General features: G+C 43.3%; 1 protein-coding gene across 1 annotated transcript in view; it reads left to right on the top strand.

Moving 5' to 3' along the window:
* The first annotated feature begins 424 nt into the window (after positions 1–424).
* The window catches only part of LOC149370475 (putative glutamate receptor), a 36,118-nt gene continuing 23,010 nt past the window's right edge, over positions 425–13,532 (top strand). The window contains exons 1-5 of the mRNA XM_089577840.1: positions 425–466; positions 1,217–1,317; positions 2,823–2,913; positions 5,756–5,914; positions 11,865–12,009. Coding sequence (XP_089433966.1) covers positions 425–466; positions 1,217–1,317; positions 2,823–2,913; positions 5,756–5,914; positions 11,865–12,009 — 538 coding nt within the window. The remainder of the gene's footprint in view (positions 467–1,216; positions 1,318–2,822; positions 2,914–5,755; positions 5,915–11,864; positions 12,010–13,532) is intronic.

The following is a 13,532-nucleotide window of genomic DNA, read 5'->3' as shown; positions in this document are numbered from 1 at the left end:
GGTTTATAAGGTATTTGTTATAATAAGGTATATGGTACGCTATATGACTCCGATAAAGTGTCTAAATCCAGCTATACGCCAAGGTGTAAGACTTTCAAAGTTTCGTTAAGTATAGGAATGCAAGTGCGGTTAAAGTCGGAGGAAGCACAAGGCATTCATTTATCTTCCATCTTCGCAAAATATCAATCAGGTTGCGGGAAGCTGCAAACGCAGAACAATTTTAGTGAAATCTTTATCAACCTTTTATACTTTGGGATTCACCGCTCAATACTTCTTTTTCACGCACCTGAAAAGTCACAAATATATTTTTTTTTATTTTCTCGCATTCTTGTGTACTTCATAATGAACACATCATATAATTAAAACGCTCAAACTCATCCTTGGAATGCTCGCACGTATAACGTGTCTATTTAATCTTTTTCAGATGAATCCTAGACAACAAGTGTTGAAAGTGTCGGTCGTGCGGGTAAGTTCCATGAATCAAAATGTGTGAGATATCTTTTGTGAACTGTTCTATCAAAACATCACTTGATTTTTTACTTCTGATAAAGCTATACATAGGCTCACTTCGTTCCCGGAAAATAAAATCTGACCGCGAATACCATTTCTTTTCGAAATTTATGTATTTGATGCTTCCAGAATCTATGAGCACAAAATGTAGCGGCTTTCACGATGAATTGGGCTTCCGTTTAATCTTCAATTTTCATCGTATGAAGATATATGTTTCCTGTCTCCACTGTTTGTTTGGACTACGTAATATTTTTAAAAACCTTTCTACTACGGCCGCACTGTTCTATACAAATTTTAAAATCAGCGGCATTTCGGTTTTGTGGCTATACCTTCGCGAAGCATCATTTCGGCTATCAGAGATGCTGTAGTGGGTGGTCCCCAAATAATTTTTATCCACCCCGCACCTCCTCCACCCTAAGCGTTCTACAAAGAGCGCTGACATGGCAGAAAACACTGTTGTTTTTTTGTCTTGACTTCGATCGATATGCGGCCGCTGTAACAGGGTTTTGAAAATACAGCAAGTGAACACAACACGAATGTGTTTCAGTATCGGGAAATTATTTCCGACTCATGGAGGATAACGTTTTCTGCTATGTGAACCTAATTCCTTTAACAATAACAAGGAGTTGCATGATACTGCTAGCTCTCGTTATTGAAACGTAGGACATGCTAGTCGTAAGCCAATTTTGTGCCGGACTACATGCAGTGGCCTCCATACGTGACCGTCACTTACCGCAGAAGTGTTCTAACAGTCATCGGACCAATGGGTCATCTACTGGACGCTCTGACCAGCAGCATGAACATGACGTAGGTGATTTTGCTGTGTACCGCTTTCCTTACTGAGCCCACAGATTTAAGGTCAATCGGACATTAGGAAGTCGATTTATTGTGCGTGAAATTCATAAGCAGGGGTGTCAAATATTGCCATTGGCAGACAGCTCTATGTCGATCTATAAATAGCATCAACTACAAAAGGGGTATCAAAAGTTCCCGGTGGTATATACTAGGTTGCACAGTGGACAAGGATGGGGCGCGGGCTTAGGATCCTTCCGAGGTGCGACGTAGAAAGCTGGCGGAGTTGGGGTCTAGAGTATCCCAGGAACTGCTGCACCAATACGACATCTATGTGCTGTACTTACGGGGATAAGATTAATTATTACAAGTAATAAAAAAAATGGTTTCTTCAATTGAAGAGTTGGGTAAACGGCACCGGAGGCTGCACTTTTTTTAATTGTTTAGGCTCCGTTATCGGGCGCTAGAATGCCTTTCAGCAAAAATAAAACTTTGCTATTTGCTTCTGTTGAGACTGTCCCTGTAAGCGCAATCAACGTCTTAAATTTCACCAATCGCTACGACTAGCATACTGGGAGATCTTTTCAATACATAAGTTAATAAAAGAACGATATCAAACGATATCATTATTGTGTACATTACTAGTTTTAATTCATTATTACGTGTATTTTGTTTCAAATGCCTGTGCCATATTTTTATGCTTGTATCGCCCCCCCCCCCCCCCCCCCCCCTTTATGTAATACCCTCGCACGAGGGCCCTTAGGGGTATTGTAAATAAATAAATAAATAAATAAATAAATAGACAGTTGACTTAAAATTTGTGTTCGGCTCCCTTGAAAAGTCCGGAAGAAGAGGGAGGGGTAGGGTTTCTTTCACTTTCTATGCAGTAAATAATGAGACATTTTGATCATTTTAGCAAATTAGTTGCTAATTGAAATGTTGTTGTCATTCTCCTCCTGAGATTTCAGTTCTATTTAAACTAACTTGCTACCCTCCAGTCTGGACTGCAAAAGTTGTGAACACAAATAACTTTCAGTCCTGCTCATTTGCGGCCGCTTAGATTCGGTAATTTTGTCCTCAGGTAGCGATCGCCAAAATACTTAAACCTCATCAGCGGGTCGTGTATAACGTTTTCTCAGGGCAGGGAACAAACCTTACTAGGAAGCAAGCCTTACTAGAAAACAAGCCTTTGTAGACAGCAAGCTGCGCAAGAGGCGTTATTGCGACCGCATTAACTTTCTTATGTAATTCCTGAGTCGTGCATGATTATTGTGCAATAATTTCACAGGGTTCACAGCGCAGTAATAAAGACGCGTGCAGGAATAACAGATCTCCACAGAACAGAGGCAGAATTCCTGTCGTTGCCGTTTGAAGTCTTATAAAAAACGTCACGTATGATCGCACGCCTTTTAGGTCAAGGAATGCTAGTTTGATATGCACTGTTCCTGAGATACCAAACTGCAGACATACCTTGTTGGCTCAACAATCAAAAATTAACCGCTACAATTTATTTCGAGCAGGTATGAGGCAACCCTCCCTGACGACGGTCAGGTGGGTGTCTGTCTTTCCAACGGCACATGGACCGGCATGGTTGGCCTGGTGCAGAGGAAGGTACGTACACATGCCCGACACTATTTTGTAAAATGGTGCTTGATCTCATTTATTCGTGTTATAGAGTTGACTATGGCATCCGATGGTGTAAAAAAAACACGACCAGGTGTGTATTTTTTAGTTCTCTTTCAACGTCAGGTATTAAAGGTTCTTTAAGTACATAGCTGGAACATGTTTCCTTGCGAATCATTGCCGGCGACAGGAAAAACGAAAGTGATCTCAGCTTCTGCAGGCAAGTTTCCTGCACACCATTTCATTGCGAGTGCAACCTCGCACTGGACTGAACAGCAGTCTGCTCTTAAGCCATTACGAAAAGCTTTTGCGTGTCAGGAGCAGCTGAGGCTCTTACGACCCGCCTTGGAGTGCAAAATCAATGAGACTGCAAATAGCTCCCTGTCTGCTCTCTTGAGTCGATTGCGGGCACCCGTGCAGAGAGTGCACCATCTCACACAGCGTCAATGAATTCTCCTAATTTGCTGGACCTTTACAGAGAAAGTACCGCTTGCAGTTATCATTCTACAACTTTTTTTGCTCTTTGACTCGTTCCATCGGTTCCTTGGGGTCCTAACGTCCCGAAACCATTTCAAGCGACGTCTGCAGTTTTGTTTAGGAGATGGCTTTCATTTTTTTTCACACGGGAATGGGATGTATAAGCAACCTTTAATACAACCTTTGCATTCAGAAAGACGTGTCGTGATCTGTAATGGCATAATTAATAATTCTGGTTAGCGGCGTTCGCATTTCTCTTTACCGCATACTTTTATGGGCTGCTGGTGGCAATGGGTTGTAAATGAATGCGCAGTTGTTTCCCACTCCCTCAAAACTAAGTTTTAGTACGCAGGATTTTCTGACAGCCACTGATTGTGTCCTTTCACTTGGCATATATCACTCTGTTTGCAGGTTGGTGGATTTTTTTCTAAACACGAATTATAAAAGTGAACCGCTTGGTAGCCATGAATATCTTACGGTATGATTTGTTTGAGTTTTGCTGTTTCGAACTTCTATTTTTTCTCTTTTTGCGACGCGCTATTGCAAATCAATTGGCAAACCTGCATCGCAATATTTAAAAGCACGAAAAACTTTTCCATTAAGTGCGCTTGCCGCTACATAAAAAATCTTCTGTTTATATATATTCCAGTGAGAAAGTTTCCCAAGCTGTTTGTTGCCACAAGGCTTACCCCGTGCCACAAAAAAAAAAAAGAAAGCGGAGGCACTTAGAAGTAGTATACGAGTATCAAAGGATGATTCTTCTTCGTGAAGAAGTACGAATGATTCAGAGCATTTTTGGCGTAGAAAAATCGTGTGAGTCAAAACAGCAAAACATCGGAACCAAACATGAGTGAGTTGCCTATATCAGTGCTCCAAGGTGCCGTTCTCTAGCGATTCTGCTTATTCACAAAATATCTTGTGCCTCTTATTGTCTCCAGTAATGGTGCAAATAACAAGCAATCTATATCCAGCAGTAATCATAGAAACAGTGGATCTTAGTTTTTCTGTACCATGGAAAGTATTTTGATTTATTTTTTAAATTCTTTATCAACGATGGATGGGCACAAGAGGAGAGATGAACTGCGGCAGCTTGCGTTTCGAGATGCTGTGCATAGTTCCAGGAGAATAACGAATCTACGTGCTACACATATATCATCAATACAACATCTTCATGAAGAGACGACCTTCAGTTTGTCGAAAGGAGAGCGTAGACGGGTAGCCACGAAATCTAACTTTTGTTAGTAGAGAGGTGATTGTATTATGAATTTCTTCCAGAGAAAGTTACGTTCGAACCTGCCGTGCCTAATTCTTTCCGTATGCGCCAATTCCTCAATAATCTAACCACTCCTTGAGTTGTCAGGTTTTAGCAAATCGCTGCATGCTGAGCGCTCTACTGTCTACGCCGAACAGCTTCATTCGATGCGGCTCAGAGTAGATAGCTGACAAGTATGCACTGCCGAATATTCATGTGCGGGCAATAGAGAAGCTAAGAAAAATACACTTTTTACACTTTGCGCTTTTTACACTTTCCGTGCTGACACTGCACATGCAGGCGCCTAGCCCATTTTTCGTCGCTTGTACTTATGCAAGAAGAGCAACCGTTTAGGCCAGTCTCCATCTCGGGCGATATGTTGGTGCCAGAGTAGTTTCCTGTCTCTGAGAAAGCGAACCGTGTTAACTAATCTGGACAGTGGCCACTTTAAAAAGACAGCACTGTTTGAAGGATAGGTTTCAGTCTCCGTCCGCAACTATTCTAATAATGTACCAATGCAACTGTTCTAGCAGTGTATCCTACCAATGGACGAAGAATGCTGAAGAAATAGAAGATTTGGAATCATAGCCTATTTCGAGCAGTGGTGAAAATTACATGCGGCTGAAGATATATCAAATATCAACATGAGGAAGAAATTTATATTTTGTTAAAATTAGCCTGAAGCGGTTATAGAGGATTTTACAGGAAAATAATTAGATTTTAAATTGCTTCATATTTAAATCTCTGAAAAGCAGCCGCTGTCTTGAAGGCCGTAATTAGCTAAGTCACCAGGTCTAGCATGTGCATTAAGCCGCAATGTGAACTCATGTCTGCGATGAAGTACGTTCGTAAGAATTTCATGTCACCGCGTTTGGCAATAACAAGAGAGGTATCCTTCCCGCCGCCAATTTCGCTCCTAACTTTTGTATTACATGTTGGCGTGGAAAGTAAACCTGTGTGAGGAAATAATTGCAATATAGATAATATGGTGCAGGTTTGTACATAAAGCTCCAGGAATTGTTTTTAAATTAGTGGCGCCGGAAATGCCAAGATATCCATGTTTTGCCTAATTGCAGCATTGCTTGGTTTCTTTACACACAGGAGGTCGACTTTACAATCATGCCTTTGATCCAGTCTTACAGCCGTTATGCGGTTGGCGAGTACAGTCCAACCATAATCTACGTGCCATTTGGCATCCTGTCGGCTAGCGACGTCGGCACTTCTAACGTCTTCGGCTATATACTGACTTTCGACTGGAAGGTGAGTATATATGTTTAAAGGTCGTTTGTGTGGAGGTAAGCAGAATGTCCAGCTCATTTGCATACTGAAGAAGATGTTGAGCATGAGATTATAATAAGATTTAGAGCGTCTAAAATCATACAGCCTCTGTCGTCTTATGCCAATCTATATTTATTTATTTATTTAGAACATACTGCAGGCCTACAGTAGGCCCAAGCAGGAGGGGCGAATACATAATATATGCAAAAAAGAACAGGTTTAGCAAAATTGAAAAATGTTAAATACAAGTTGTAACACAAAATACAGCAATAAATACAAGGCTCAGATGCAAAATACAAAAAGTAAACGTAGAAATAAATGGCTCTCAAATTAAATATATTATACTACGTAGTATAATATATATATTATACTACGTGTTTGTTTATGATGGCACATGCTTCCTCGCACTTAATACCCTTCGCGCCACAAGGTTAAAAACAAAGGAGTTGAAACTTTAGTACTAAAGTTTTGCCAGACCAGCAATGAATTTGCTCTGTTAAGGCTATGCAAAATTTTTCCAATCTTGCTTTATTGTATATGTGACTTATAAGAGGCTACATGTCCAGGCGCGCTAGTATACGCTGAGCTACTTTTTGTATCGTAGTCGGAGGTTCGTTGGATTTCAACTTAAAGAGAGTCCACTATCACACTTGTGTCCCTCACAGGAAAATACTCTACAAAGTGCGATTCGGAAAATAAATTTTACAAGGAAATGCAGTTTTCAATATCGAAAGCATCACTGTTAACCTGCGCCAAACGAAAAAAAAAGAACTAGTATAGAATGAGCGACTGCACAAAAGGCTCTTTGCAGCAGTGTAACTAAGCAATAACGATGGTTTTATTTCCGCTGCTCTATTAAATTAAAGATTTTCCCAGAGTTTCAACTGCTGTGTTTTTTCTTGGAGCAAAATTTCGTGTAGAAGTCTGTGTAGCATAAAGAAAGCCATAAATTGGTAATATGTGAGCGCTGAAGGGGTTCATTACCTGTCTGGCATTCCGTGAAAATGATGCACATGCTAAGGATAGCTTTCATTGATGTAAGCTCTACAATGCTCAGCAGTATATGTAACACCTGCAGGATAGGAGCTGACGGTGGGGAAAGTCTCGTCCGAGGGTGATGGTTTAGTGTTTGTACTGGTAAGGGGTAGCCAAGAAGAAGGGTGCCGCGCCAGTCTTGTTGTGAGCCGGATGTGTGCGAATGGTCAGGTAATGTATTGGTGGGGCCACGAGAGAAGATAAATCTGTTAGCTCCTGCCCTGTGAACGCAGTTCTTAAAAGTGTCAGAAATAGCTCAGAAACCAGTGCGGCAAGCAACAATGCAATGAGTTCGTGGTGGCGATTTAAATTCAGCATGTTCAGCATCTCCTTGGTTCTTGATGGAGGAAAAATTCATGGCTCGGTGCCCGTACTGCTAGCATTAGACACACTTCAGGGTGAGCGGGCGTCTCGATACGTGAACCTCGCGCACCGACACGTGAAAAATTGGAGAAGTGAACTCCGGCAAACGTGATCAGAATGAATGACAAGACACCGACCCCGAGAATTGAGAATTTTCGTAATAAAAGATGCCAGATTGTTCATGAAGGTTCCTGGGGAAACTTCGGTTCATTGAAATGAATTGCTCCTCACGAAGACGCCGGTGCGACGACTCTTTGTGGGAACAATTAAAGCAAGTTTCCCGCATTCGGGGGGAATAGACGGTTGAGAGGCGATTGGCTGCATTTTCAAAGAAGGTCTAGAATTGAGGTGGTTAAGCTGGTATTTGCGGTGGAGGGAGCAAGTGCGAAGCAGCGTCACGGAGAGAAAAGTTGGCTTCCATGTCTATTGCGTCCATCGGTTCACACCAGCGAGCCGTTGTAAGTCCTTGCAGCTGTGGAACGCTTGACTGCTACGACATGTGGTGATAACACTTTCGTTATAGCACGGCTAACACAACAATTCACTCACTGTAGTTCATCTGTTTAAAATCTTTATTACTCACTTCACATGGGCGGATTCTGTAGTTTGCTGCACTTCATCCCACGACGTGACGGATCCCATGTTGGGGTGCCAAGCGGCACTTGTGGTTCCATCCAAGGTAACGCCGTAGCGGTGCAGCCACGCTGTGCGTAGCTGGTACCTTGCCCTTCGAAAATTTGAAGAGTTTGTGCTTGGGGAGGGTGCGGCATCACTTGAAATGATGATGACGGTGCCCAAGCTTTATATTAGAGTGTTGATTTCAGGAAATTCTTCATATGCGGCTTGCTTGACAACTGTACCCGCTTATAACGCGATCGTCACCCTATTTGCGCATGCCATTATGTTCTGAATGACTCCTTCACCGCATCGGTGCTAAGCAAAAAAGCAGCTTGCGTATTGCTAGATACAGCCTTCTACGACGTTTGTCTCATTCCTGCCATCTTCACGACGCTTCTTAAGTGAGCACATGCACCAAATTTTGAACGCGTTCATACCATATGATCTGTTTCGTGGGTATAAGGAGATGACTTCTTGGAAGTATCAGTTGTAGGCGTTAATTGGAATATATTTTAGCATGATTTTGAATGTTGTCCGATGTGCCGCTTGGCCTTTCCACGTAGAGAAAGTTACGTCATAAGGCACTTGCTCTAACTATTTGTTGTTCTTAAGATAAATCAGTGCATGGTGGTGACACTGACATGCAAAGTATTGCATTGCAGTCGAAATCTTCTTCAACGAACGCCTCTGCAACGTCATAACCTGTACAACGAAAGATTTTGTATGTCCCAGCCGAACTTCCCTCTTTCATATCTACTTACAACGGCTCTAAAGCGAAAACCACTATTTGTTGTGTAGCGACCGGCGCACGAGGCAGTGCCATCATTCCCCTCCGTAGCCACCAGTGATGAGCGGTCTGCATAGGAAGCTCCGGCTGGCACCACAGAAAGCACAGCGTGGGAGAGACGGAATTCCGCAGTAGCCATAAAAGCCTCCAAGCCAAAGCAAACAAGAAAACCCGCAGCGAGCCGAACGGCCAAACATTTTCATGAATGGCAGCAGCTTTGGCTGCGGGCGAAAATACAATACAAGGTAAAACGATCTTCGTGCTCCGCAACCAACACTGGCGAACTATGAACAAAAACCGCAAACACGCGAACTAAGTCGGTGGCTACCGTAGGCCGAATTGAACTCATTTACTTCGGAGATGACGGAATGTAAGCTTCATTGAGCGCTTTTCGGCATTAACCTTCCCCCTAAATTGAGAACTATGAATTGTCCACGTGCATGCATTTGCGTGCTTGCTAAGCTAGCTGAGCACACGCGTCGTTTCGGCAATTTTCAGTCTGTTCCTCTGCGTGTTTGGAACAACGTCATTGGCAAAGTCTTGGTATTTACGCGATGAATGGATGCAGTACTGGGAACACCGAGCGGTTACAGTGCTCCCTTGACGAAAAGTTGCAGATTATTGTTGCTGTCGAGAGGGGCCGTAAGAAGAAACACGTTGCAGACGAGTATTGGTTAAATAGCATTGACGCTGACAACATTTGTTAAGACAAGGACAGGTGACAAGCATAAGTGGCACAACCTGGGACGAACCCATCACGGAGGCGACTTCGAGCAGCGACCTTAAATGATGCTTACGTCGCCATGGTGTTGACTCCGCCGCCGGTAGATGTCCTCGCTAAGAGGGTTTCTGTCAGTGGCCCTCTGATATGGGAAGTCAACACGTGCTTTGCCATACATATAACACGTACAATAGTTTTTTAAACAACGCAATACTATCGCATTCTTATTTATTAGCAGTCGTTCGTTAAGAAATGCCTCCTTAATGGCGCCACTTTTTACGGCTCGACACGAAGAAACTGATAAGCTGTAAAAAGGTACAAACGACCACGCAAAGACAACACCGCAGACGCATCGTGGGCAAGCCTGGTCCTGATTTTGTTGCAGCTTAATAAAGCTGGGTGATGGAGCACCGCCTTATCATACAGAAACCCTTCAGCCCTACTTCGTTTATATGTTTCTGCGACGCGTCTACGACAGCAGCGTCTAAGGTTCTTCAGGGAATTTTTGCCACAGTTTGCTTTTTAAAGGAGCAGCTGTCAACCTTTCGTTCCTCAGTATTGCTTGTTGTTGGCATAGCGGCAAACTGCGAGCAGGAAGGGAAAGGAATAGGAGGGAAGATGGACAATATAAAAAAAGAAGAGGTGCAGGCCGCCACCACGACTGGGGCAGTACACTGTAACAAGGGTGCGTGACCAGGCGGAACGGGCATTGAAAGTGGTTGCCAAACAACAGCTCCGGAGAGCAGCATTGGTTGCTCAGGGGATCGCGTCACACAGATTCTTCACGCGAGCTGCACAAACTGGTTCTCCGAGGCTAGGCTTCAGTTTTCTTCTTGCATGTTATGTGTAACGCCAGCTACACTAACGCATAAACATAACCACCAAAAGAAGCCTCCAATTTCGAGCAGATTCCAAGCTCCAGCCATTCTATACGAAGTGAAGGTGCAACTGCAGCGACGAGTACATCCCGACATGCGAGTCGCCAGAACGCTGACGAAGCACGTAAAGCGACAAGACCTTGCCTTTCGAGCTGCTGCAGATTAGACAAAAAGCAGGAAGAAGAAAGCAGAAACCAAGTATGGGGCGATTGCCTTTACCCACAAGTTTCGAGGAAGCCCCTTTCCATTATCAGTTGATCACTCGAAAGCGATTCTTGGTTCGATAATGATTTTGAATACTCAGTCTTCTGACTGTTTCTTCGAGCTCCAACTGGCCTTACTCCAGGCATCCTAGGTTTTTATTATGCGGGCAATGATGCGAGAAAAAGCAGCGACGTTTCATCAACACCAAATCTTCTTATATTTCTCTTACAACACTAGATAAGTCATTGGTAAAGTAACACAAGTACCGAACAAAAAAAAAATGCTTATAAATTACCCTTGGCACGACTGAATAAAGATTCCATGTTGGAAAAATTTTCTTCGTGCTTCTGCATTTATTCCGCTGTGGCTAGCTGGTGTGAGATGCTAAAATACAGCGCGGACAGACGCACAAAGCTTGAAGGTAAGCGTACGAGACACAGGACGGGTTACAGCTCGGTCTACAAATGCTGAGTAGAACGGAAATTAATACCAATAAAGCTATCAAAAACGAGTCAAGCTAACAAGAACTAGTGAGGAGACATGACACGTGTTGTACTGAGACGGCTCCGCATTGTGTCTGTGGCTTCGGACCTAAACTAAATAATGTTATACAGAAAAGGTTATATTCGTCTATTTTGAGCAATAAATATTTAGCAGACTCAGCTCATGCACGTCTGTGCGAGATTAATAAGAAAGGATCGACATGATAATATAGTCACCACCAAAACTGCCAGTGCCATTCACCTCTTTCCTTCACATTCTTTAAAACACAATTGAATCCAGAGTAATTTAGTAGTGAGGCGTCCGATCCTTATTCTACACTCTTGCCAGCAAGACCTTCCTGCGTATCCTGCGTATTCCTATTTTCCTAGAACTATTACCGAATGGAACAGCCTTGCTGGTCATATAGTCGAAGAGAATAATTTGTCCCATTTTGAGGCGCTGCTGCAACAAGTGACGAAATTTTGAGTGTTCGGTGGCTGAGTAATTTGTTCTGATTTAACTTAATTATAACCTGTTATATGCTTGGCTCTATGACTACAGTGTATGTATTCTGATGTTGTGAAACGATACAGTACAGTGTGATGCAGTAATTTCGTTGCTGGTGACGCCTTGTCTGCTGTATTTTCTTTTTTGTCCTTTGGTGTTGCACAAATTATGTACCGACCTGCGATGGTCTTGTTGTTCAAGACCGCAGTATAAATAAATAAATAAAAATAAAAAACAGCGAGAGGATTTTTTTGGCTTGAGTACACTTCAAAATGGGCTGCAAAGGTCTGTGGTTGGCTTAGGAGGTAGACGACTTATAATCGCTTTGGTGTGCAGGTATGGGCTCTTCTTCTCAGCACCATTCCTATTCTGGCCTTGCTGATGAGCCTGTCAGAATATGTGGTTCACAAAAATTGGAAAAGGGTGCTGCCGGAGGTGCACCAATATGGATGGGAACTCTTTGGGAACCTCCTCTACGAAAGTAAGTCTATAGAATTCTCTTATTTGACTTGCGGTTTCCCTGTGCATGTAAAAAAACGTCTTTTTAACACTGTATTTAGAAATATTATTTTGTCATGCCTAACTCAACAAATGCATACATAAAATTAGTTGCATTGCTCGATGAGTGAAAAGCTCGCATTAATTCGTCCTTGTTCTGTAGTGCTCAACAGACTGAGTCTGGGTGCCAACAAAATGGCGATAAGGTAAAACGTTTTGAAAAGGTTGAACAGGCAGAGAATGGAGGCAACAAACGATGACAGAAATGCCGGTAGTCACAGCGGCGAAGCGCCACCTTAGTTTAAAAGTGCAAATCGTAAGGTTTTGAAAGCGATCCACGTGACCTGCAGCCCCTACATCTGACGTATGAAACGCGACTGTCTTTCGGTTTTGGTTCCAGCTTCTGCGGTGGCAAAATTGTCGCTGATGTTGGGCTGCTTACGTGAAGGTTGTAGGACTGAATCCCGGCCGCAGCGGCTCCATTTCGATGGATCCTAAATGCAAAAAACGCCCGTGTCATGGGATATGACACGATGGTAGCCCATCATAGCCAATGTGTCGCTTGACTATGTTATACGATACATACCGACGCAATTACCAATTTTCAGTTCCACCAAAATATTCTGCATAATCGCGTATTGCTGCCAAATTGTTTTCTTCTAGTGGAGGGGAACTAAAAAGTTGGTAAACACAAAAAGCTAATACATGTCTGATCAAGAGCAGTGACCAGTGAATTCAGTGGTAAATAGAGGAAAGTATCCTCGAATTTTTAGAAGAGCAATCATATCACGGAGGCCCTTCTTGATAATGAGGCAGCATCTCCAGATCATCAGGCGGAAGAAGTAACTGAGGTTCAACGGACCTGCGGCTCCTTCAACATTTCCTCTCCTCGAATAGTGCGCCTACTCGTCACTAACGGACCCTTTGAGTGCGCAAAGAGCTTTGTGACTACAGGAAGACGCCTTAATAAGTCCAGTATGTGTTCAATAACATTCTCATGAAAACATTCACGTTGTTAAGGGAGTCCAGGGGACATAAACAGAGAAACCAATCAAGTGGACATTGCGGGGAATGTTGTTTGCTAGGTTTGCGCATGCAGGTACGAATGCTCCGCTCGTCACGACTCATAACGTACTGCTTGCAGTGGTGAGGACAAACCAAACAGGTTAATGTTGTAGCCCAGCACCAGGCAGATTCGCATAGGAAGCAGCGCTAGATATTGTTCATCAGTTACTCGATGTTCAAGGGCAGTACGGCTGAGATGCTCGTACAGCTAGTTGAGGTCGTCTGAGCACCCAGTAGACTTTCGGGCCATGTCTCCTAGGCGACACATTGAAGTCAACCGTAACGTCTTTTCCTGCCATTCCTGGGGTTATCCAGCGAGCTTGCACAACGCTGCCAATCAACACGGACTAGTGGCCGTTGTTGGGTTTGGGATGCCCCCCCCCCCCCTTCCTGGGTGGATTAAGGCAGCTCGCGCTCCTCTCCTGCCTAAGTTAATTAAGG

The sequence above is a fragment of the Amblyomma mixtum genome, chromosome 1 (assembly GCF_055824585.1).
Source record: "Amblyomma mixtum isolate Tamu chromosome 1, ASM5582458v1, whole genome shotgun sequence".
NCBI lineage: Eukaryota > Metazoa > Arthropoda > Arachnida > Ixodida > Ixodidae > Amblyomma > Amblyomma mixtum.
Note: the sequence above shows the minus strand (reverse complement) of the source record. Positions and strands in the feature narration are given on the sequence as shown.